At 40.1% G+C, this 22,424-nt stretch overlaps 2 protein-coding genes across 2 annotated transcripts; both read right to left on the bottom strand.

Annotated features, from left to right (window-relative positions):
* Window positions 1-256: 256 nt before the first annotated feature.
* On the bottom strand, window positions 257-7,983 carry LOC146487793 (stromelysin-1-like). The gene is made up of 7 exons (XM_085127233.1): window positions 7,619-7,983; window positions 5,834-6,079; window positions 4,269-4,518; window positions 3,784-4,002; window positions 2,656-3,052; window positions 1,518-1,726; window positions 257-750 (listed from the first exon to the last, which is right to left on the bottom strand). The coding sequence occupies exons 1-7, from the start codon at window positions 7,772-7,774 to the stop codon at window positions 584-586; spliced, it is 1,644 nt and encodes a 547-aa protein (XP_084983359.1). The 5' UTR covers window positions 7,775-7,983; the 3' UTR covers window positions 257-583.
* Window positions 7,984-8,818: 835 nt separating this feature from the next.
* LOC146487794 (uncharacterized) lies at window positions 8,819-19,385 on the bottom strand. The gene is made up of 7 exons (XM_085127187.1): window positions 18,732-19,385; window positions 16,362-16,607; window positions 15,399-15,648; window positions 13,634-13,852; window positions 12,309-13,074; window positions 11,155-11,363; window positions 8,819-10,779 (listed from the first exon to the last, which is right to left on the bottom strand). The coding sequence occupies exons 1-7, from the start codon at window positions 18,879-18,881 to the stop codon at window positions 10,619-10,621; spliced, it is 2,001 nt and encodes a 666-aa protein (XP_084983313.1). The 5' UTR covers window positions 18,882-19,385; the 3' UTR covers window positions 8,819-10,618.
* Window positions 19,386-22,424: the final 3,039 nt, after the last annotated feature.

A 22,424-nucleotide genomic window follows, 5' to 3' on the forward strand; every position in this document is an offset into this window, starting at 1 on the left:
TCGGGTATTTTCTATTTCATCCCATCAACGCTCGTGAAAAAATGAATATAATTACTGTTGTCAAAAAAGCAATTTGTGATCGTCGAAGCCCATAACCCATACAAGCAGCTAGTATGGCTGGTTGATAATACTACGTTCCTGCGATTGTCTATTGCTGTATGTATAAATGGGACGTGTCTGCAAAGCCAATCAGATTGCGAGATCGAAGTTTCACTCTGGAAGCGTCCTTACTCGAATGATCACAGTTACACAAACAGAAATTATACTCACATTTTATTTGCTAGGTGAGTTATACTCTGTTTAATTCAATTAAAGATCTCTACATTTTATAGATGACCTATTGCATTAAAAGACTCTACTTTAAACCAAACTTGTCAGGAAGCTGGTGTGTTAGTATTTTGTCGAAAAATTCAGAATCATGTTACCGACAAGAATAAATTCTTGTTGTGGTAAGCTATTCTACAAAACTTCGATTTAATCCTGGATACGAACAGACAGGTAAAACAAAAGTTAGTAATCGCAGTGTTCAGGTTTGTCTTATGATTAACGCTTGCCCCCTTACAGCAGACCTGCCAGGAATCTATTAGGTGGCACATTTCATCCATATTCTGGTGATGTCTCGTGGGTATCCAGGCGCCATTTCGAGTGGAACAGCATCATTCAGGAGCTTCCAATAATCAGCATCTTTGAAGAAATAGGTTCGCTTGTTTCCACTCCAAGACATAACGGAGTTTATGGGACGATCAAGAGCTTCAATAAGAATTCAAAAGCAAATCACCATAGGGAATGAAAAGATACAGTTTTCATCAAAACATACAATACACATGCAAACACTCGACTATAAAGCAAACACCAAAGCATAACAGACCCCATAACATGTACCCAATAATTAAGTCAATTGTTTATTTATCAATCCGCCGAAAAAAATGGAATAAACTTGCGTCTGTCGGAAATAACAGGTATGATTATCTGTTGCATCTACCATAAAAAAGTCAAAGTTGACTTGTTTGATACAAACCTCAGACCGAATTTTTAATATGTGAATGCAGCCTAGCTACTATAACAACAACGTGATCAACACCGTGTAGAAAACGTTGAGATTTGTATTAAAACAACTCCAACGACAACTTCAGTTTCGCCTTCATTTAAAGGCCAACATTAAGCATACAAATCTAAAATGGGTTAATTATTGTTTGGATTGATCAGAAAGAGGCTCTTGACTTGAGGTCTTCTACACTCAGATGATTTTTGTGCCGTCCCACGTTAAAGCTGGTGAAATGAGGAGGTAAACATGCAAGGGTTAAGACAGTACGGTATCAAACAAGTCTAGTAAGGTGAAATGGCTGGGCAAATGCGAAGTTTAAGACAGTACGGAATACACTGCACTTTATCTAACAAGTAAGGTGAGGTGTCTGGACACCAAAATGAACAGTGAAAATGAATATAGCGAAGTTCAACCAAACGTGAACAGGGCAGGGACCCTAGCCAGCACCGTAACATTCGCGCAGGTTTCTTACCCCAAACTGAAATAGGCCTTGGGTAGCCAGCATCCACAGCGGCGTTTTTCTCGTTGTAACGCCAATAGTTATTCCCTTTGAAGAAATAAGTCTTTTTATTGCCCGCCCAAACAAAAGCTGCGTCTGGATTCTGCAGGTCTGATGGCAGACCGTATTTACTGATATCTCTGGGACCTTCCTCAAGTCTGGAGCCAGCATACATCCAGTACCTGCAAAACGCACAGACTTCGGATTAACCAAAGTTCTCAACAAACAATTCCAGCAGTTCCATTTGAATGGCCAAATCAGGTTTAATCGAATCAGTTCACTCTAGAAGTGAAACGCTCAAGAACAGGTATATGTTGCTGATTATGCTTGGTTCTTTTTGGCAGTGAAGGAACTTTACGTCTATTGGTGAAGATTAAACTTAAGTACCAGAAATTAAATTAAGCACCCTTTGTACTACACAAAATGCCCCCAGAACACTAAAGGAAAGATATCGAGTGACTTTCTCAAAGGCATCATTTGCAATTGATTTCCATCTTGCACACACATGGCCGAGAACACTTATTTTTAGTTTCAGAAAACTAGAAAAGGAATTTTAAAGGAACCGGCGGACCAGTGAAATATTAATAATTACGTGTCTGTGAACACCTACCCGGTTCCTTTCAAAAACACGGTGCGTCCGCCACCCACACAATCCGCCAAGTTTTGACTTATGGGCACAACGTTAAGGACAGTGCCTACTAATACAGAAGTGTTTTTGCGCAGTTTATGACTATGCAGGAAAAGCAGATCTTAGCAAGGGCTATTGAAATCCAAAAAGAAAATTGGGGGGACCACGCATTTTCAGAGATAATTAAGCAACAATTATTCTAAAAAGCAGTAAAATACAGAGCAATGTATGGCGTTTTTCTCCAAATTAAAGCTTTCTCTCTGAAAAATGCAAGGTTACCAAGTTTTCTGTTTGGAAACCAAGAGTGCTTGCTAAGTTCTGCTTTCTCAGCATAGTTTTAAACAGCGCAAAAATATCCCTGTATTACTAGGCACCACCCATAGGAAACCCGAGTATATCAAGATGCACAGAACGTATGTGGAGTAACAAAAGTAGGCACTGTCCTTAAAAGTATATCTATTTTAGCGTAAATAAAACACTTACTGGTTTCCTTTAAAAAACACGGTGCGTCCGTCCCAGTTGGTGTAAGCGCTGTCAATAGGTGTTCTGAGCTCTTTCCATTTCGATGTTATCTTTGTTGGTCCACTTTCCACGCCAAGCCTCACTCCCAGCACCCAGTAATAGTCCCCGCTAAACACGTATGTCTTCCTGTCAATTCCCATCACGAACGCGTCAAACGTCTCCACTTTGCAAATTTCCAAAACAGGAAGCGGGGTGGTTTGGATTCCTGTGGATATTTGAGTGGTAGCCTTTGTTGTAACTTTGGTTCTTGTATCAGGCTGTGTTGTTGGTGTCTCTGTGGTAGTAGCCTTGGTTGTTGTATCCGGCCTTGTTGTTGGTGTCTCTGTGGTGGTCTGTTCAGGGGTTGGGATCGGCTTCCCTAAAACCAGAAAAAATAACTTAAGGCGTAGTTATATTAAAAATGAGAATAAAAACAAAATAAATGAATAAATAATTAAAAATAAACAACAAAAAATGCAACAGATGGCGTATACTGATCTATCTAAACTCAAAGGGTTCTTGTGCTCCTATAAGGCTTCCAAAGGGAAAACACAGTGCTTTGGGGCAACCAAGTTCTCAGGGTCATTTCTCTTCCTGTTCCCTAAAAGGATAGGAAGAGGAGGGAAGAGGGGTTCAAGAATTGTTAAAAAATCGAGCTGAGCTCCTTGTGCCGTCATTGGTCTGGGTGGGGTGGGGTGAGATTGTACATGGAGTGAGACGGCATTCAGAGGCGCCTTCAATATTCTAGCTGTCGTCTGATCTCACCTGTCTGGTTCATCTGCAGTTCAGCTTCTAGCTCCAAAGTGTAGGAAATGGGCACCAAGATATCTCATTAAAATAATGGTGTGTATTGGAACTTAATAATGGCGTCATTAGTCATTAGTCTGAACGTTGTTTTGTTTTCATGGCTCGTTTACACTTTACAAAATTTTAGTTAAATTTTCATTTATTTCGGATTAAGAACGTTTGCCCGATTTTTTTACTTTTTACCCAACAGATTTAATTTTTTTGAGATTCCCAAAGTTTTGTTTTTTCCTCTTGTGGACTACCAACTTTCAAATCGAGCCATGAGTCCGGAGCACTAGCTACTGGAGAACTCCGCCTGCTTACCATACAGCGCTTGTATTCCTTTGACATCATCACTGGTAAGCTCGATGTTTTCAAAGTATCCCTTGTACCATGGATACATGATGGATTCACGCACGTTGGAATGTTCCAGACCCATGCTGTGACCAAATTCGTGAACAGCCACCCAGTCCAAGTTAATACCGTCTGGTGTCCCTGTGGTGAAATCCTCGTCATCATCAAAATGGGCGTCACCGGATAAGCCTAGAACAAATCATACAAGTTTAAGCATTAATAGTGTACAATTGCTGAGGATTAGTGATCGGCACAGTAAGCAAAAGCTGGTAAGATGTCCCATGAACCTAGTAAATGGCCTTGGCTTGGATTTCCTTTTTCTGAGTTTGCCTGTGTAACGCCTTGAATAATATATACATCATTCTAATTCATGCACCAGGCTTAAAATATACATCACGTACGTTTATTCCATGGAGTCAAGGTTTGTTCGTAGGATTGGAAAAGTCAATACGCACCTCTGTTGTTATGCGGATAGTACGCATGCGCTAGAGTTCCTCCTGGACCGTCAAAATTATACGGGTCTCCGTGATATCTTCTTCCAAATGATATCAATATTTCAACGTCCTCATCACTAACTGACGGGTTCGCTTCTCGTATGGTCAGCGTGCTGGCTTTCTCCCATTTGCTGATCATTCTTCTGAGAATATCTCGCTGGACATCCACTGGAAGATCTGCAGTACTGGACAGGAATCGATAGGTCAATTCCTAGGAAATCGGGAAGAAAAATAACTAGCACTGTCAATAAGAAACGGCTCATTTTTTGATCTAGATGTACTTTCAGCTCTGCGTTGGTTGTTCTGCACGCAGTACTGTTGCAACTTTACAAAGAACTGCATTAATTTTTACGACTATTTGGTCATCTTTCTGACAACTTTCTTTCGTCAACGTTTCTGTCAATTTCCCCGTTCCAAATGTCCAATAAAAAAAGACAAGAGCTGTGAGAGGCGGGATGTCAAGTTCCACCTCCGTCTCCATAGTTCTTACATTTGATTGGACAGTTGTATTGGAAGCCATCAGCAGGAAGTTTTCACAAACTAAGCCGGTCAATGGGCAGTACACTCAGGTGTTCTTAAATGTCACGGTTTTCGTAAAGTCCAGTCGATTTCTCGAGACTTAATAAGTGTCTCGTTGATCGCTGGTCTTCATTTATGAATGTGTCATGTCTTTACAGGATGTTCGTCGACTTGTGGCAAGTGTACAGTATGATATATAACATTGCAATACCAAAACCATGGCCTTTATATTCCCGATAGACCATTGGAATTTTGCTGCACATGTGCTGTCAATGTTAGTCTAAGGGAAAAGAGAAAAAACGACCAACAGGCTCAACCAGATATGAACCTGAGTCGGTGACTCGGAGTTCGCACAATATTGTTTAGTGCTTTCAAACAGAAGGATTCCATTTCGCGGCTCGATATTCAAGCAAATTGAAATATATGTTTCGAAGTGTATTGTCGCTATGGAGACCATCATCAGGCAAGAAACGAAGATTGAAGCCACTTGAATGGAATTTGCTTGAAGGTGTAAAATGCAACCACCGTAAATGATCTAACTGGCGGTTACTAAATTTTCGTTCTTTAACGGGGGATGGAGGGGGGCGGGGAGGGGGGTGGCAAGCAAGAAGTTCAATTAGGCCTCAAAGAGTTACTGTTCTTCGTGTTTTAACAAAATACAGTTGTTTGATAATTGCATACTGTATTAACTCTTGTTGTTTTCGTTGACGTTGTGGGCTATTTTGTGTTTTCATACTTCACACTTTATACGATTTGTAGTTATACTTAATAAAGTGAAGATTCTACCATGCCTCGTGTTTACTTCTGACGAACCTCTATTAAGCGGCCACTAAGCAATTCCCCGAGGGTGGTCGCTTAATAGAGGTTCGACTGTACAAATTTGGCATTTTCTTCTGGTACAATCTTAATACACAGTTCATGACGTTTTGTCATGGTTCCTACAGCTCTACCTAAGGATAGGTAGATAAAATTCTTGTGTCTGGTAGCTCTACCTACTCTACGCTTACCTTCTTTTGCCAATAAGATCCTTGAAGATTAAACCGTTTTCGTCTTCCCTGATTTGCATCAGATAGCCGTTGTGGCGAGTCCTCTTCCTCATAGACTCCACACCGAGGAATTATAAACAACTTCTTAGTTTCATCGTCTAGCTTCCCGGTTACATTTATGCCTGCCAAGGCCTGGACTCTAGCGATCTTGTCATTAAAATTAATAAGGCTTTCCCTCGCACCTATCTTGTAATGGTCCATCCATCTCTAAAAAGTAATTTTAGCATTATGTCAGTTAATGAAGCGGCTATTTATAATGTGCAAATCAAATTTCAGTCTAACTCTGTAACTCCCTCCTAGTCCAGCAATTAATCATGGTCAGATTGTGCTAGGGTGCCAAGGACAACCCAGCCTATTCCTACCACAATCTGACCACATAAGTAATTGCTAGTACATGCTCTTGGCTGGCCAATCGCAATCGAGGTTGGTCGAGAGAACAAAAAAATGAACAACAGAACAATGCTCACAGCCCTAAACAAACAATGCAGCTGCAGGTTATCAGGGTCCAGTAAAAACAGAGCTTTTAAAGGGTGCTGGTCTACTATGATTCCCAGCCAAAACCATGAAAATAATCCTAAACACACGTTACGGCTTCAAGACACACAAGGTTCTTATGATCTGGTGTGAATGTATACTCTACGGACGGCATGATCACAAGCACAGATCAACAGTGGACCTTAATCCACCTCAGAAATGAAAAAAAATTATAATTATTATATTTGTTTTAGAGTGCTAAAGTGAGCACTACTGTCCTTAAAGTTCCCCGGTCTTGCTAGCCTTGTGGAAGAAATCTGGATAATCCAGCTCACCTCGTATTTCCACACTAGGATTTATTCAAGGTCAAAATCTTCGACTTTCTGGTTCAAAATACAGAAAAGTAAACAAACTTTTGATTTTCGTCCCACTTATTCTTTTCATAAAGATTGTAAGGTTTCAACTGCCCCGAGCAAAGGAATATCGGCCAACGTTCGTGTTTATACTCCTCACTGTATTAGTTGGGAGAATTTATCATAGATGCTTTATGGAACCGGACTCCGGCCCCCAACTACTGAATTTCAAACATGGCACGTTTTCAACGAATCCACACTTGACTTCCACTGATGAAGGGATAAGCCCAAAAACGTTTGGAATTTGTTCTAAGTTTTGGCATTTCTCCAGCAATTACACAACTTTTTTAGTTTTTATATGAATGCTACGCAGCTCACGAATATTTTCGTTTTGCCTTTTACATCCCAACTGTACCCGGTACGTTCTAGAAGCGATACCCCTCGTTCAAGAAACAGGCAATTTGTTCAATATGGACGTACCACGTCCAAGAAATTTACTAGATTTTAAAACCCCCAGTTGCGCTTCTCTATAAATTCTTTACAGTAAGTTCTTTGAACTCTCACCCCGTACTTTGAGGTTTCTGTCGCTTGCAATTTTACATCCCTGGTGTCGAATATGTAATGGTAGCGTGACGTGCTAAATCGTATTTGCACCCCGTTCTAGATCAGATATCCCAAGTAGCGGCACGCACACGTATAGGTCTTGCAAAGGAGTACCTACCCCCCGTCTCCCCACCCTGGTGCAAATGCATTGTGATAGAGTGACGTTAAAGGACACTGGTTGGGTTAAACGACATTTTGACCTGGGAGGGGAGAGTCGAGGAGGAAATTTAAACAAAATGTCCAAGGGCACCCGCCTATGGAGAAAATCAATCTCAGTAAAATATATATAAAAACCTTCAAATGTTTATGGACATACCCTGGCGTGCTCTGCAGTAACGCTGGCAATTTGTTCTTTCGTCGGATTTGCAATCGTACCGATCGGTGAGGCGAAACAGCAGTCTCTGCACCACAAGCAAAGCAAAGGAAAGATGACCAGCAGCCACAGCCAGCCCGCTTGAGCTTTCATCTTCATCGCAGCGTAGAGTTAGAGAGACACAGAGCCCAGTGTAGTAGGCTTCCGACTGATCTTGTTACGTTATAAGTGCAAACAAGACGAAACGACAAACTCAACAGCGAGGTAGTAAGCGCCAGATGCAGAGCGTTGGAAAACAAAGCACACTTTATAACTTGGCGTAATTTGACACGTGAATATAAGTAAAACATTGTCAGATTTACTCATAACCAGACTAGACAGAGGAAACATGGAAGAAATGCCATGCGGTTATTAAATCTGGGTTGGGGCACAGGAAGGAGGGGGCTCGAGGCAACCCAGGTCCCAATCTTAAGGCCCTGGCTCAAAAGGCCCAGGGAGCGAGCAACAGTGAGCTTTAGGAAAAATGTGCCGGTGTTCTACTTCTTTGTCTACGAGAACGCTAAGTTAACTTGACAAAGACCTTTACTTAAGGTAAAATAAACGATGTTTTCGTAAATACTAATAGTAAGGAGAGTAAGCTCCCTGAGCTAGTAATCTTTAACCCTCCTCCTGCATCTTCCCTATCTGTTGTGACCTTCATATGTTCTCGAGTGTCAGACAAAAAAAAAACATTCAAAGCATTTTGAGTACTTCTTTCCAGTGTGACCTCTTTGTTTCTCCGATAAGTCTTACCTTTCCGGCTTTGAGCGGCTAAATAATTTTTTTCTTCAATTCCCTTTACAATAATCCTGTGAGATATCAGGCTCGAAAATATGAAGTTTATTTGAGGCGCATAAAGGTAGAAAGCTTGGGGAGCCTGAGCAAGTGGATCAGGGATTCGCCGAAGTATCCTGAAGGGATCCCTGACTTCGTCCATTCGCCCTTTCCGCGTCGCTCGCGAAACCCAGTTCTCCCTCTGCATGAGTGCCGGGCTAAGCGCCACGTTATATACTAAATTCCTTCTAATTCTCCATCAAATTTGGCTATCTTCGTGACTGAATAAATTAATTATAAATTTGAATGGCACGCTGGCAATTCTTCACGGGCATTACGCGCCAAGTCATGTAACCATAGGTCATCATGTAATGCGGCCAGAGAAGGCAATTTTAAACCCACAAATGAACAGTATTAACAATTTGATGCATATTGAGTGTTTATATGGTCACGGAATATTGACGTAGTCGTTCAAATGACAGTTTATTTTAACGATGAAGTCGTGTTTTGTTTGTGCCGACCTGGCTTTGAAATCGTTGGAAGGTTATCACGCCTGACCTCATCAAGAAGATAAAAGATTTGGGGGCTGCTAATCTGCTATTGTCGAGTCAGATCAGCATCATGAAAGGTTATTGGCTATCTAGCTGTACTTTAATGCTTCGCTGTTTAGAACAGTTTGAGAAACGTTAGCTTAATAAAAAGTAGAAACGTTTGCACAATAGCCCTTTTCACGGTTAACTCTGCTCATTTGAATTAAAATGAAATCTAGCATGTATGTGAGGCAATTTCGGGCTATTTTGTAGTTTTAGCCCGAAATTGCCTCGCATCCGCGTTCGATAACATTGTAATGCAAATCAGCAAAATCAACCGTGAAAAGGGCTATTCAATACTACCGAGATTGATTCTGGAAAAATAGGTTAAGAATTACTTGCCATTGTCGCAGGAGTCTGGCATCTCTTTATTAAGTGAAAATGACTTATTCGAGCAAATTCTTTCTAGTCTTTTTAGAATTTATAATATTCTTTTGAAGTTGCAAACAGACTTCTGACGACATTCCCCTTCACTTCAATGTGGAAGTTACCGGGGAGGGGAGTGGTGGTGGAAGGTCTGTCGATTCCGTCCTTACATACGAGGAGATAAGGTTCCAACGCAAAATCGAATAGTGGTGGACGTAAATTTATCCAGGACCTTAAGACACTATGTAGGTACAGCAGAATATGATAACTGCTCTCTTGCCATGATCGTAATACAAGTAATGCCAGCCAGCAGAAATGAATTTAGAAGTGTCAGTTAATTGTGCTGTTTCAAAAATTGAATAGCATTTGTAAAGATCTTGTAGCATTTTATTGTTTTAATATGCTATCTGTTTAAAACAGGTTTGAACGTGAATAAAAAATATTACTTTCGACGAAAGAGAAGAAGTAGTACCTGCTTTCTGTAAAGATGCCCACTTAAGGTATATATATGTCAGCATAAACAGCATTTTACCGAGTAAGCATCAGGAGCTAGATTCAATCCCTCCTAAGTTAAATTGTAGGCTAAGTATCGCTTCTTCACGGGCTACTGTCACGGCGACTTTGCTGTATTTTGGCCAAAACTGCTAAAAATATTTCACAACGAACCTCTTTTCTGTGAACATGAAATTGCTACTAGTGCCCCGAAAAGAAAATATTAAGAGATTTTCAATCATTCCCATCCTGGCTATCCTATACTAGTTTCTGTGCATTAGTAGGGTTATTGATAACAAAACTGAACTATTATTTTGATGATACCATTCATTTTTTGGCTATTCAAAGTGACACCAAAAATGTCGGTGACACTGCCCCTTTATATTGTACAGAGGTCGCCAAAAAACTGTTTATTGTTTATTTTTTCTCGGAAAATCACTCAATATTTTCTTCCCGGTGCTCTAACAGCAATTTCATGTTAGAAAAAGGGTACTTTGTCAACTATTTGAGGAGTTTTGACGAAAATATAACAAAATGGCCGCGACAGTGCCCTTTTAACAATAGTTTATTTTTAAGTCTAACAGGAGGCCATTGTCAAGAAACAAACACAGAATACATCTTTGCAGTGGAGGACTTCGTGTATCTAGCCCTAGGAACTTTAACGTTAACACTATCTACTAAATAATTAAAAGTTCAGCTTTAGATAAATGCTTGATAAATCCTAATCACTGAATAATATTTTTTAGGTTGGACAGCTCATCCATATTTTTGTGATGTCACGGGGGTATCCACTCACGAGGGTCAGTGTACCGTCATCCAGCTTCCAATAATCCGCGTCTCTGAAAAAATAGGTCCTCCTGTTTCCACTCCAGGACATAGCAGAGTTTATAGGATGAGGGAGACCTTAAACAGCAGTGAAAAGACAAATTATCATCTAAAGAAAAATAAGGACATTTTTACAATAACTGTCAAAATTCCCGTGCACTAATTGACCCGTAGTTATTGTCTATAAGGGTACAGACAATAAAAATGACGTCAGATGTAACGCGCTCGCTTTCTCAACGGAAAATATTTACTGGTCACAATTCTCCTCTGATTTACTCCTAGTCAAAGATGGTGGCTAGGAAAACAAAGTGACAATGAAGAGCTTGAAAACCTACTCGGCAAATTGGCTATGCAACCTCATAATCGCTCATCAACAATACACAGTTTATAAGGTTGTGTCATTACTCAAGGCATATATCCATAATATTACAACTTAATATAGCAGCCGCTCACCCCAAATTGATATGTGCCTTGGGTAGCCTGCATCTACAGTCTTGTAGTTCTCGTTGTAGCGCCAGTAATTATCTCCTTTGAAGAAATACGTCCTATAATTTCCCTCCCAAATGAAAGCTGCATCAAGGTCATGCAGGTCGGATGGCAGTCCAAGTTTGGATATGTCTCTTGGACCTTCCTCAAGTCTCTGGTCGAAGTACTTCCAGTATCTGCAAATACACACAAGTGGATAATAAAACAAACTGAACACGACTGAAAGGTACTCATTGCTCAATTGTAAATGGAGGGTACGTCGATATATTTTTTTAATAATTGTAAAGCGCATTAGATCATATAGATATGATGAATTTTGCGCTATATAAGCATTAAATTTATTTATATTTATTTATTTATTAATTTTATTTTGATTAGAATCTGTCCACAAAGTCAAAAGTTACAACCATCGTGAATAGCATAATAAACAGCATTACAACCCTGCTCAATTCTGAGCTCTTTATCGAATGGTTTCACTTTAGGATCTCATCCACAGTCTCAAAAGCACTTTTGCATCTGTTTGTGAAGCTTAATAAACAGTCAAGTCATGGGGGACATTAAAAAATTGAAAGAATTCTAAAGAGACCAATAAGCGAAGCGACAATGGAAACCATTAGACTCTAGTGCGGGTACGAGTACAACTACAAGTTTTTCCAATAAACAAAAGCGTGAGCGCGTGAACCAGTGTCATTTTAGCGGGAAAACGAGATAGACGTCGCCATTTTTCTACGCGTTTTTGTGAGTACGGCGTAGTTGCGAAAACAAGTCCTGGTAAGGAAGGTGATCTTGTCTTTTTGAAACCACAAAATGGCTTAGCTATCATCATTCAAAACAAAATAACTGCATTAAGTTCGTCTCTCAGAGAGTAACTAAATGAAGCCTCCTGGGAAATATCTCTTCTTAGTACTTCGCTAAAAACTTGAAGTCAAATTTCGCCTTTATATTTTTACCTAATATTAGAATCCAAAGCGCTCTTTTTTCGTTGCCAATGAAGAAAACAAAAAAGAGTACAGGTAAAACAGAAAAAACGAGAAACCACAGATCACGCCACCCATATAAGACGCGCTATTCGCCAGGTTGTGACTTATGAGCACAATGTTAAGGTCTAATAAAACACTCACTGGTATCCTTTGAAGAATACGAAGCGTCCGTCCCAGTTGGTATAAGCACTGTCAATAGGTGTTCTGAGCTCCTTCCATTTCGATGTTATCTTTGTTGGTCCACTTTCCACGCCAAGCCTCACTTCCAGCACCCAAAAATAGTCCCCGCTAAACACATATGTCTTCCTGTCAATTCCCATCACGAACGCGTCAAACTTCTCCACTCTGCAAATTTCCAAAACAGGAAGCGGAGGGGTTGGGCTTTCTGTGGATATTTGAGTGGTGGCCTTTGTGGTAACTTTGTTTGTTGTATCCGGCTGTGTTGTTGGTGTCTCTGTGGTAGTAGCCTTGGTTGTTGTATCCGGCTGTGTTGTTGGTGTCTCTGTGGTAGTAGCCTTGGTTGTTGTATCCGGCTGTGTTGTTGGTGTCTCTGTGGTAGTAGCTTCCGTTGTTGTTTCTGGCTGTGTTGTTGGTCTCTCTGTGGTGCTGGGTTTCGTTGTTGTATCTGGTTGTGTTGTTGGCGTCTCTGTGGTAGTAACCTTGGTTGTTGTATCCAGTTGCGTCGTTGGTGTCTCTGTGGTACTGGCTTTTGTTGTTGTGTCCGGCTGTGTTGTTGGTGTCTCTGTGGTAGTAGCTTTCGTTGTTGTATCTGGTTGTGTTGTTGGTGTCTCTGTGGTACTGGCTTTCGTTGTTGTTTCTGGTTGTGTCGTTGGTGTCTCTGTGGTGGTAGCTTTCGTTGTTGTTGGGGTCTCTGTGGTTGTCTCTGCTGGTGTTGGAGTTGGCTTCCCTAAAGAAAGAAATTAACACTGTAACCGTTAGTTTGCAACAGCAAAATAACGAGCTAACTGTTCAGTTAACGAGTGAGGCAAGCTAACTGTAAGCGCATGATCATCTTCATCATCATCATTATCAGCTCGGGTCCCTGTATCAAGGTTCAGACAAGCGACACATTTTTCTAATTTCTTTTTGAGCAACTCTCAGAGTTTCTCCTAGGAAAAAAATTTAAACAGAACTTAGACGATTTAATAATCTATTAAACTCAACAATCCCGCGACTCTGACGGTGTGTGCTTTAAAGAAGAAAAAATGCTTTAAATTTACTGGAAATTCCCTAAACACGTGAACTGCAAAGAATGACTATTTCAAATTTCGATGACGGAGACGGTTTTAACTTGAAAATGGTGTCACGAGGATAGTCTAAACGTTTTTATGGTTCATTTTCATTTTAAAATATTAAGTTTAATTTCTAGTTTCCCAAAGTTTTATTTTTTCCTCTTGTGAACTACCAACTTCCAATTTGAGACATAACACCGGCGCACTAGCTACTAGAGAACTCCGCCTGCTTACCATACAGCGCTTGTATTCCTTTAATATCATCACTTGTAAGCTCGATATTGGGAAAATATCCCTTGTACCATGGATACATGATAGATTCACGCACGTTGGAATGTTCCAAGCCCATGCTGTGACCAAATTCGTGCACAGCCACCCAGTCCAAGTTGATACCGTCTGGTGTCCCTGTGGTGAAATCTTCGTCATCGTCAAAATGGGCGTCACCGGATAAACCTGGAACAAAGTGTAAAGAAAAGAAAGACTAAGAAATTATGGGAAAGGATTACTGACAAAAACGCAATCACAGAATTGGATGATCTTCTACCACCAGAGCGAGCAACTGTTACATTACGCAAGAGGTGTCATAATTACATTCTTCCTCTTATCAGAACTAAGCGTTATAAGCGAATGTTTTTGTAAATAGATGCTCATACCTCGCTTGGGACCTTACGTAACGTTCATAGCACTGCATCGTTTGGTTGTTTACCTTTTTCTATTAGACCTTTTGAAACATCGCAATTCTCACCCATAGAGCGGTTTTAAATTGAGTGTTGAAAGTAATTTCGCATTTGCTTTGGTTTTGCATTACTACGCTCTGTGATTGGTTAACAAAACTTGCGCCATATTCTCAACCAATGGGAATTCAAACCAAAACCAATCGTGTTTTCGCCGCACGCGTTTTCCCGCGCTTGGCATCAGTTACATATATTTGCTTCGAATTCTGATCGGCTCGCTGTGTTGTTTACATTTGTTGTGATTGGCCAGAGTAATTACTTTGGTTTTAGTTCTACGACACTCAATTGGAAACCGCTCTAAAACCAACTAAAAGTTGTATTACAACCTAACTATCACTGGTTCGATTCCAGTTCAAACCTAGATTCTTCAGGTTTTTGTTTGAGTTACCAAAATGGGTAGTCTCTCATATATTCATTCTTTCATCCGCAGTTCAAATGTATGAATTTCAAAAACTTCACTTTCATCTCATTACCCCGACGGGTACGGGTATGAACTCACAATATGACCAGCTCCCAGTTGGCTTGATAGTTCAGTTGGTAGAGCACTGCATCGGCATCGCAGACGTCATGGGTTTGAATCCCGTTCAAGCCTGAATTTTTTTCAGGCTTTCTCTTCGAACTGCTTAAGTTGCGTAAATAACTGCGAGGATTTTTCACTTATTCACCCTTTCTTCAGCAGTTCAATTGTATGAATTTTCATATATTCATTTTCACATCCCAGTTGGCTTGATAGCTCAGTTGGTGGGTTCGAATCCCCGTCCAAATATATATTTGTTATATAGACAGTAGTGTTTTACTGGAAAGTACACCACTTGTAAAATTCAAACGAAACTACATCCGGGACCCGAGTGACGTATTTTCCCCTCACTAGGGAGGATAATGATGACGTCATTTCCCGCTTTTTCACGGTTGTTTGTGCAAACAGTCGGTGAAAAGTGGCGAGCGGTAGATTTTTCTATATAATAAAAAGAAAATATAGAGGATATAACATATGGCTTGAAGAGATGAGTTTTATTTTCTCTTATTAAAAACAATATTTGACTCACTCAATTCACATCTTCGCGCAGCCGTGTAATATCCTCTCTCTATTGATGGTTTGCATGTGACGTCATGGCAGCCATGTTGGTTGACAGGAACAATAAGATTTTACTCATTGGGCAGTTAACTACCATTTTTATGCAAACTATGTGGGCAAATTTTCTTTTGTCTTGTCCACCCACATGACAGCAATGCAAACCATCTACATATTTTGCATCTAAACTCACCTCTGTTATTATGCGGGTAGTACGCATGCGCCAGAGTTCCTCCTGGGCCATCAAAGGGATACGGGTCTCCGTGGAATCTTCTTACAAATGATATCAATATTTCGACGTCATCATCACTAACTGACGGGTCCGCTTCTCGTATGGTCAGCGTGCTGGCTTTCTCCCATTTGCTGATCATTCTTCTGAGAATATCTCGCTGGACATCCACTGGAAGATCTGCAGTACTGGACAGGAATCGATAGGTCAAGTCCTAGGGAATCAAAGATAGTCTATTTGTCAGGGCTGTTGCTGATAGCACAAGTTTTGGCTACCTGAGTATATTTCGAAATAAAGGTTAATATGTATACGCACAGGCTTGGACAAATTAGATAAAAGAGTTAGTAACTAATGAAATTGTGGTGCTGCGTCAGTTTTGGAATAGAAACAAATGTTAAGGTTATTTGTTTATTTATTTATTTTTATTGTATATTTGAATAGACATTTTATGACACCGAATTTCTTAGTAAGCACAATAAGAGAATTTTGTGACGCATTTTGAAGTTAATTGCTTTGTTATTACTATAGCTGTGCAGTTTTTTTATTGTTTCTGAAAAGCCCCACCGGGGAGGCGACACTAAAGTATGTATGTCATTTGGCTACCATAAAGAGACTGGAGTGCTGACGTTTCAAACGTTAGTCTTTCATCAGAGCAATTTGCCGAAACCAAAGCCAAACCTTGAATTTTGCCATTTCACGTTGTTGTTTTGCGGTGGACGGCAAAGAAATGTAATTATTACGTTATTCTTCTTCAAAGATAGATCGACGTGTGTTGAGAGAATCGAGAAGAGCACGAAAACATTGTTTGAGTAGCAAAATGCAAGGCCACGAGACGCGCTGAAAAAGAGGGCAGATGACTCGGCATTACGCGGCCAACTATCTTTTTAGAAAAAAACCGACCTTGCCTGCAGGAATTATCATTCTCACCTTCTTTTGCCAGTAACTTCCTTGAAGAGTAAACCGTTTCTTTCTCCTCTTGGCGCTGGAGCCGTGTTCCTGTGCGGCATCTTCAGATTCCGGCACTCCACATCGAGGAATTAGAAACAACCTTTTGGTCTCGTCGTCTAGTTTACCAGTTATATTTAGTCCCGCTCTGAACTGGATTTTTGCGATCTCATTTTCTAAGTTTACTGCTTGTCCAGGTTTGGCCATACTGTATTTAAGCATCCATTCCTGCAAAATTTTGCATTAGATACTGTAGCAGTCGCCGACAAGACTATATCTGTAAACTGCTATTCAATCAACGTTAATCTTTCTTGAGGAAGCCGATCGACATAACGTAATTGCTAAAGTGGTAAATACACTAGGGTTCCTTAAAAAGAAAAATGACAAAATAAAAGAAAAAAACGTTCAATGAGTAGCAAATATCAAGAAACATTGAAGTAACATAGCAAATAGGAATAAATAAAGAAAAGCGGAAAAATTAAGAATAATTACAAGCTAAAAAACTGCGCTAAAAATAGGAACTATGAATTAAAATTTGGTTTTAGACAAGCCATGCTTAAATGCTGTTAAGGAGGACATTTGTCTTAAGTAGGGAAATGTCTAAAGAATTCCAAAGATCAGCAGTTACGTTTAGTGTAGTCCAATGTCACCACCTTCTAGAGGCAAATGATTTACGGATATTATGCAAACAATAAGCAAGGAACCGCACAACGAAAATGCTGCAAGTATACGCAGGATCTGTGAAAGATCTATACAACCATTGGGAAATAGCTTTATACCATGAATTATCATCATGACCATCATCATCATTATCAGCATCATCATCATTATCATTATTATTATTATTATTATCATCATTATTATCATTATTATCATCATCATCCATCATCATCATCATTATCATCATCATCCATCATCATCATCATCATCATTATCATCATCATTATCATCATCATCATTTAGCGGAGGAGGCTAAGTAGCCAATCAGAGCGCTCAAAAACCACTATCCCAAAAGTATCCACTGGTTTGGTAGATACTTATGAAAGTTATCGATTGAAAACTCGTTAATGCACCTCCCAAGTCTAAGTATTGAGTGACACGATTTCATTTTCCGGCCTCGAACCGAACGAAAACCGAAAGGGTCTGAGAAGTAGCCAATCAAAAGGCTTTGTAATGGACATTCCTGTTCCTTAGTTACCATTATTCCCAATCATTTGACCTCATTAGCTCTCTTTGCGGTTGAACCCTTAGGCATTAAAACGTGATAAAATGTGATTTATCAGCTACGATATACTTACTGACTTTGTGATCGAGTACAATTGTTATTTCCTTCTTAGTTCCCTTTTATTTCATGTTGCCGTATCACATTACGTATGTTGTACGTATTTCCGTTCATTGTTCTTATTTACCTACAACCCCGCTCCCAGGGTCTCTCCTCCTACAATCCCATGTAAACCCGCGATCTCTTTTCGAGTAAACCTGATAAATAGCCAAATATTGTAATTCTGTATTCCTCGCACATTAATATTTTTTAGAACCTTGAAGGAAATATCTTGGAGGTACTATTTAACCTCCAAGTTAATTAATTCTTAGATCAAAGCTTGCGAAGTTATGGTGCAAAGAGGGAAGGGGGGGTGGGGGTGGAATACTCACCACCTCCTCCCTTACCCGACCCCAGAGAACCAAAAATGCCAGCTACACCAAAAAACAAAGTGGAAGAGAGGAGTTTAATATCGCATTGATACTACCTTTAAAGTGCCCCCCCCCCCCCCCCGGCCCAAGGGATTGTTATCTGACATTTCTGTGGCCAAACTCTATCCAAACCGACAGTGAGGCATTCCTGAAAGCAAACGTTTGAAATTAAATACGCCCAATTCTTGTGGTTTTACAGTATTATTATTGTCTTGCATTCTGATTCTTTACGTTTATTTATGTCTTTTTAAACAACAACACAAGCAATTTTTAAAAGCTCTGGTTTTCTTTTGATCCAATTTCCTTATTAAATCAAGGCGTGGACTTGATGATGACGAGGCGATGACAACAGAGAAGGCCACTAAAAGCCGCGTTCTCTCCCAAAATATTTCCCGCTAAATTTTAATGAATACAGGGAATTACAATTAGTTATCAACAATTTAGCTTCTGCCCAAATTCCTGCTTCTTGTAAAATGGCTCTACACTCTGAACTTCAAATATAAGATGATGAACATTTCCGCTGTTCGAAGTAGAATTTTAACGAAATTAAAATTGCCATAAACACGATACATTTGCACTCTGCTCTGCGTATACTCAGCGTATTTTTTTTTTAAATAATCGTTATAACGCTTATCATGTTTAGAACGTTTATCGCCCTACCTTTGCGTGTTCAGCAGTAACTTTATCGATCTCCTCTTGGGTCGGATTTGCCTTCGTACCAATCGGTAAAGCGAAACTACAGTCGCTACACCACAAGCAAATCAGAGCAACGGTGACCAGTAGCCCAAACCAGCCAGCCTGAACTCCCATCGTCTTTGAAGGTCCTAAGGCCAAGTCGAAGAGTGCAGAGCGATTCTCTACGACCAAGACAACAGCTGGCTTTGATCCGTGACTAAAACCTTGCTGATAAAATACCTTGTCAGTGTCTTATGCTTGTAAAAGCAAGAACACAAAGCTCGCTTTGTAGCACCGTGACTGTAATATGACGCATGAATCAGGAAACGACGTTCGTTATTAGGTGACGATGTCTAATAACATACCAGATTGTCTAGTCACAGGGAAGACTCAACTGCGTGAATGAAGCAGTTTAAAATCATTTTTGGTCATTTATTTTACGATCACAAAAATAGCGGAAAGTTAAACTAACAATAACGTTTCGAGTCTGTCGGAACACAAACACTTGTTTAAAGTCTATAAACAGTGCAATACAAGTACTAGCTAGATAGACCTGCGTTACACGTTACTACGAATTCTTTAGGCGCAGCACATCGAGGCACAGTCATATGCTACGCTTCAGGCTTCATTATAGTCGGAACATTAAAATATTAACGCAAACATTTCCCCCTTTCTCAGGACATTCTGCTTTCGCGTTTGTGCCGAAGACTTTTAAGAGATCTCAAACCAACCGATTTTGGAATGTATCCTGTTCTTGATCACGCTATGCAGCGCATAAATCCCTCGTAATTCGCTCAGTCCACTCGACTGCTTGCTGAGTGAAGTGCATTTAGTCTAGTCATGCTATCTCAGGAGTGGTGAGGGAGGGAGGTGGTTTACTCCATTATATAAGCTATGTACCGCCCCCAAAGGGTGTTGGGTGCGGCTTTTCCTCCAGAACTGAACTTTTAAGGGTACTACTAGCCAGCGTATATACGAGAAACAAGATGAATACAACAAAGTAAATTATTCTGCCTCTATGCATTTCTTTCTTTATTTCTTTCTTTATTTCTTTCTTTCTTTCTTTCTTTATTTATTTACCGCTTTAGAGTATGCAAACTTGAGGTCTGCAAAAAGTTTTAGAACACGACGTTTTTTGGTCGGTAAATGTTGAGGGTCAAGATTTGAAGAAACGGACGGCGCACCTTGTCCAACTATTCCTCGCATACCTCTTGCACCTTTTTAATGCAGCGTGTCATCAACCTAGCAACCCTCAGCGAGATGGATCCGGTTTTAGGTGAGGTTTTCGAAATGACGTAAAAATCTACAAGAAAACCACGACGGGTTCAGATAACAGCAACTAAAGTTAAGTTTGATTGGCAAATATATTCGCACTGTTTGACCTCCTCGACAGCTCAGTATAAGCGACAACATGCCAAACATTGATAACACGATAAGACTGGATTGTGGGTTGCCAAATCACCTAAAATATGACGACAGTTATTGAGTTTCACGTTTTGAAGATTCCATTTTCTTCTTCGTCTTATTCTTCGTTTTTTCTTCTTTTTCTTTTTTTTTTTTTCACGGGACTTAATTTTTTTTTCTTCCCTTAATCAAATGTCACCTACCCCAAAAGGTACATTAATAAGCCCCTTGGTGGCTTATTTATATCTAAATCTCAAGAAAGGGAGGCTTTTCTCTGGATAATAAGGTGTTGAGCAAAACTTAAATTAGTTAGTGTCGTTTTCCAAACGTTCACCATATAACTACATCACTCTCAACGTCAGCAGTAAACTCACCACAGTAAAACGTCTGCACAATGAAGGCCAAATTTTCGTGAGCTGACGGACGTTTTTTTTATCATTGGTACGCGAAAGCTTGTGAAACCGGCTCCAAGCACGGGAAATTAACACGCGTGCGAGCAAGTCACGATTAATTTCAGTTTTGCTTTCATTGGTTGAGAAAGTGGCGCGAGTTTTGCAATCCAATCACAGAGCCATACATGCACGCTACTCATCAGTTCTCTTCAGAACTAACAGTTGTGTGAAGATTACTGCAAGGACTGATCAAGCAGCGTGCAAAAGGCGTAATTACAATATTTCGCCTAGCCATCATCAGCCTTCATCAGGGTTATAGACCTTTGTGGTCCTTTGTCACTCAGCGGCCATGTTGAGGCTCAGGACTGAATAAAAAGCTTTGTTTTTGAAAGCACGGGAAGCCTCGGCCAGACGCGAATTCAGTGCGAGACTTGACGTGCAAAACAAAGCTTTTTATTCTCCATTTGAGACTCAACAAGGCCGCCGTTTGCCTATTAGAAGAAATCATAGGTCTACATCTTATTCGGAAATTACACAGGGCACGTACGTGATGTGATGTAGCAATATGAAATAACAACGGAATTAAGAAGGAAATAATAATTCTAGCTACTTATATATGGCGCACGTATATTATTACTCATAAACTGAAATGATTAATCGCGTTCTGGTTCAAGTCATTCAAGTGTCTTGGCCTAGTGACTAAAAGATGCGCCATTACAGTAGAATTTTTCGAGACGTGTAAACGTTTAATATTCGTTTAAATGGCTATGTTCAATGTGAGAACAGGACTAGGTCACGTAAAATTCTTATTATTGCAAAGGAAAGAGCCTGGATGAGCCGGAAGTCAGCGTCAGTGTTAAGAAATTCCGGTTACTGAGTTCTAATGCCACTGATAAGGGGAGATCACTAAAAACATTTTTGTAACAGTCAGATGGGTAAAGTACATTGCAACATTCGTTGATTATGGAAGATATTTCTGGCAGAGCAGGATTGCGTCATAACAAAACAGTATCAGTCTGTTTCTTAGGTTTGTTTTATTAATGTGTCGTTGCGAGAAATGTCATAGAGTCGTTTTATTTGTGTAGTCTTAACCCCTATTAGAGAGGTAGTCTAGTGAAATTGCAACGAAATTGGCGCCTTCGAATTTCATTTCCAGTGACCACGTTTCTTGCGCGCACGGTCCGCAGTAAACCGGAAGAGGAGAGACCCTGGGAACGAGGTTGAAACCACTTGACTAACACCAGAACAAACGTTATAAATAGGACAAGGCTGTAAGGTCCAAACAATGGATCATGATGCGTGAATACGACTTATACCCGGGCATGGGTAGGGCCAAAAACACGTGAGTTGATTCGTCTAGAAAAAATTGTGGTTAAAAATACAGACACATGACACAGCCGCAGAAAGTTCTCCTAATCCTCCAGGCTCGAAACATTTTGCATGAACCAAGACTTACAACAGCCAATAGGCGTCCTCTCTTTGTATAGATCATAAATGACGTAATAATAAAAATGAAGTTTTCCTTTCAATCTCACCACGCGTATCCGAAATTAATAGATTATATTCGGACCTTGCGTGCGTACTCTGACTGGCTTCACAGAGGACCGCTCAAAACGTGCTAAAAGGATCAGTCGCGTACTTCTTTGTTCAACAACGTTTTGACGGCATGCGTTGTCAGTATATTCGCACACGGCCAAACTATATGGAACTATTTGTTAAGCACTAACAAAATATATTAACAAAACATAACATTCTGAATATTTAGCAGCCGGCTTTACCTGCAAGGCCACGTTGCACGTTTGGATGAGTTTTGATGACGTCACATTGAATGTTTGCGGACCTCTCGGGAAAACCAACGTCAGTTTTAAAAGACTTTCAAAAA

The sequence above is a fragment of the Pavona decussata genome, unplaced genomic scaffold, assembly GCF_977016875.1.
Source record: "Pavona decussata unplaced genomic scaffold, jaPavDecu1.1 SCAFFOLD_13, whole genome shotgun sequence".
In the NCBI taxonomy this organism is placed as follows: domain Eukaryota; kingdom Metazoa; phylum Cnidaria; class Anthozoa; order Scleractinia; family Agariciidae; genus Pavona; species Pavona decussata.

What these genes read in the sequence shown, in the direction of transcription:
- LOC146487794 (XM_085127187.1), bottom strand. Translation starts at nt 18,881, where the DNA reads ATGGGAGTTCAGGCTGGCTGGTTTGGGCTACTGGTCACCGTTGCTCTG. An exon ending in TTACTGCTGAACACGCAAAG is followed by an intron (nt 16,608 to 18,731) that starts GTAGGGCGATAA and finishes AAAATTTTGCAG; the next exon opens with GAATGGATGCTTAAATACAG. An exon ending in GTATTCTTCAAAGGATACCA is followed by an intron (nt 11,364 to 12,308) that starts GTGAGTGTTTTA and finishes GTGTATTTGCAG; the next exon opens with ATACTGGAAGTACTTCGACC.
- LOC146487793 (XM_085127233.1), bottom strand. Translation starts at nt 7,774, where the DNA reads ATGAAGATGAAAGCTCAAGCGGGCTGGCTGTGGCTGCTGGTCATCTTT. An exon ending in GATCTTATTGGCAAAAGAAG is followed by an intron (nt 4,519 to 5,833) that starts GTAAGCGTAGAG and finishes CCGATTTCCTAG; the next exon opens with GAATTGACCTATCGATTCCT. An exon ending in CTATCCGCATAACAACAGAG is followed by an intron (nt 4,003 to 4,268) that starts GTGCGTATTGAC and finishes GATTTGTTCTAG; the next exon opens with GCTTATCCGGTGACGCCCAT.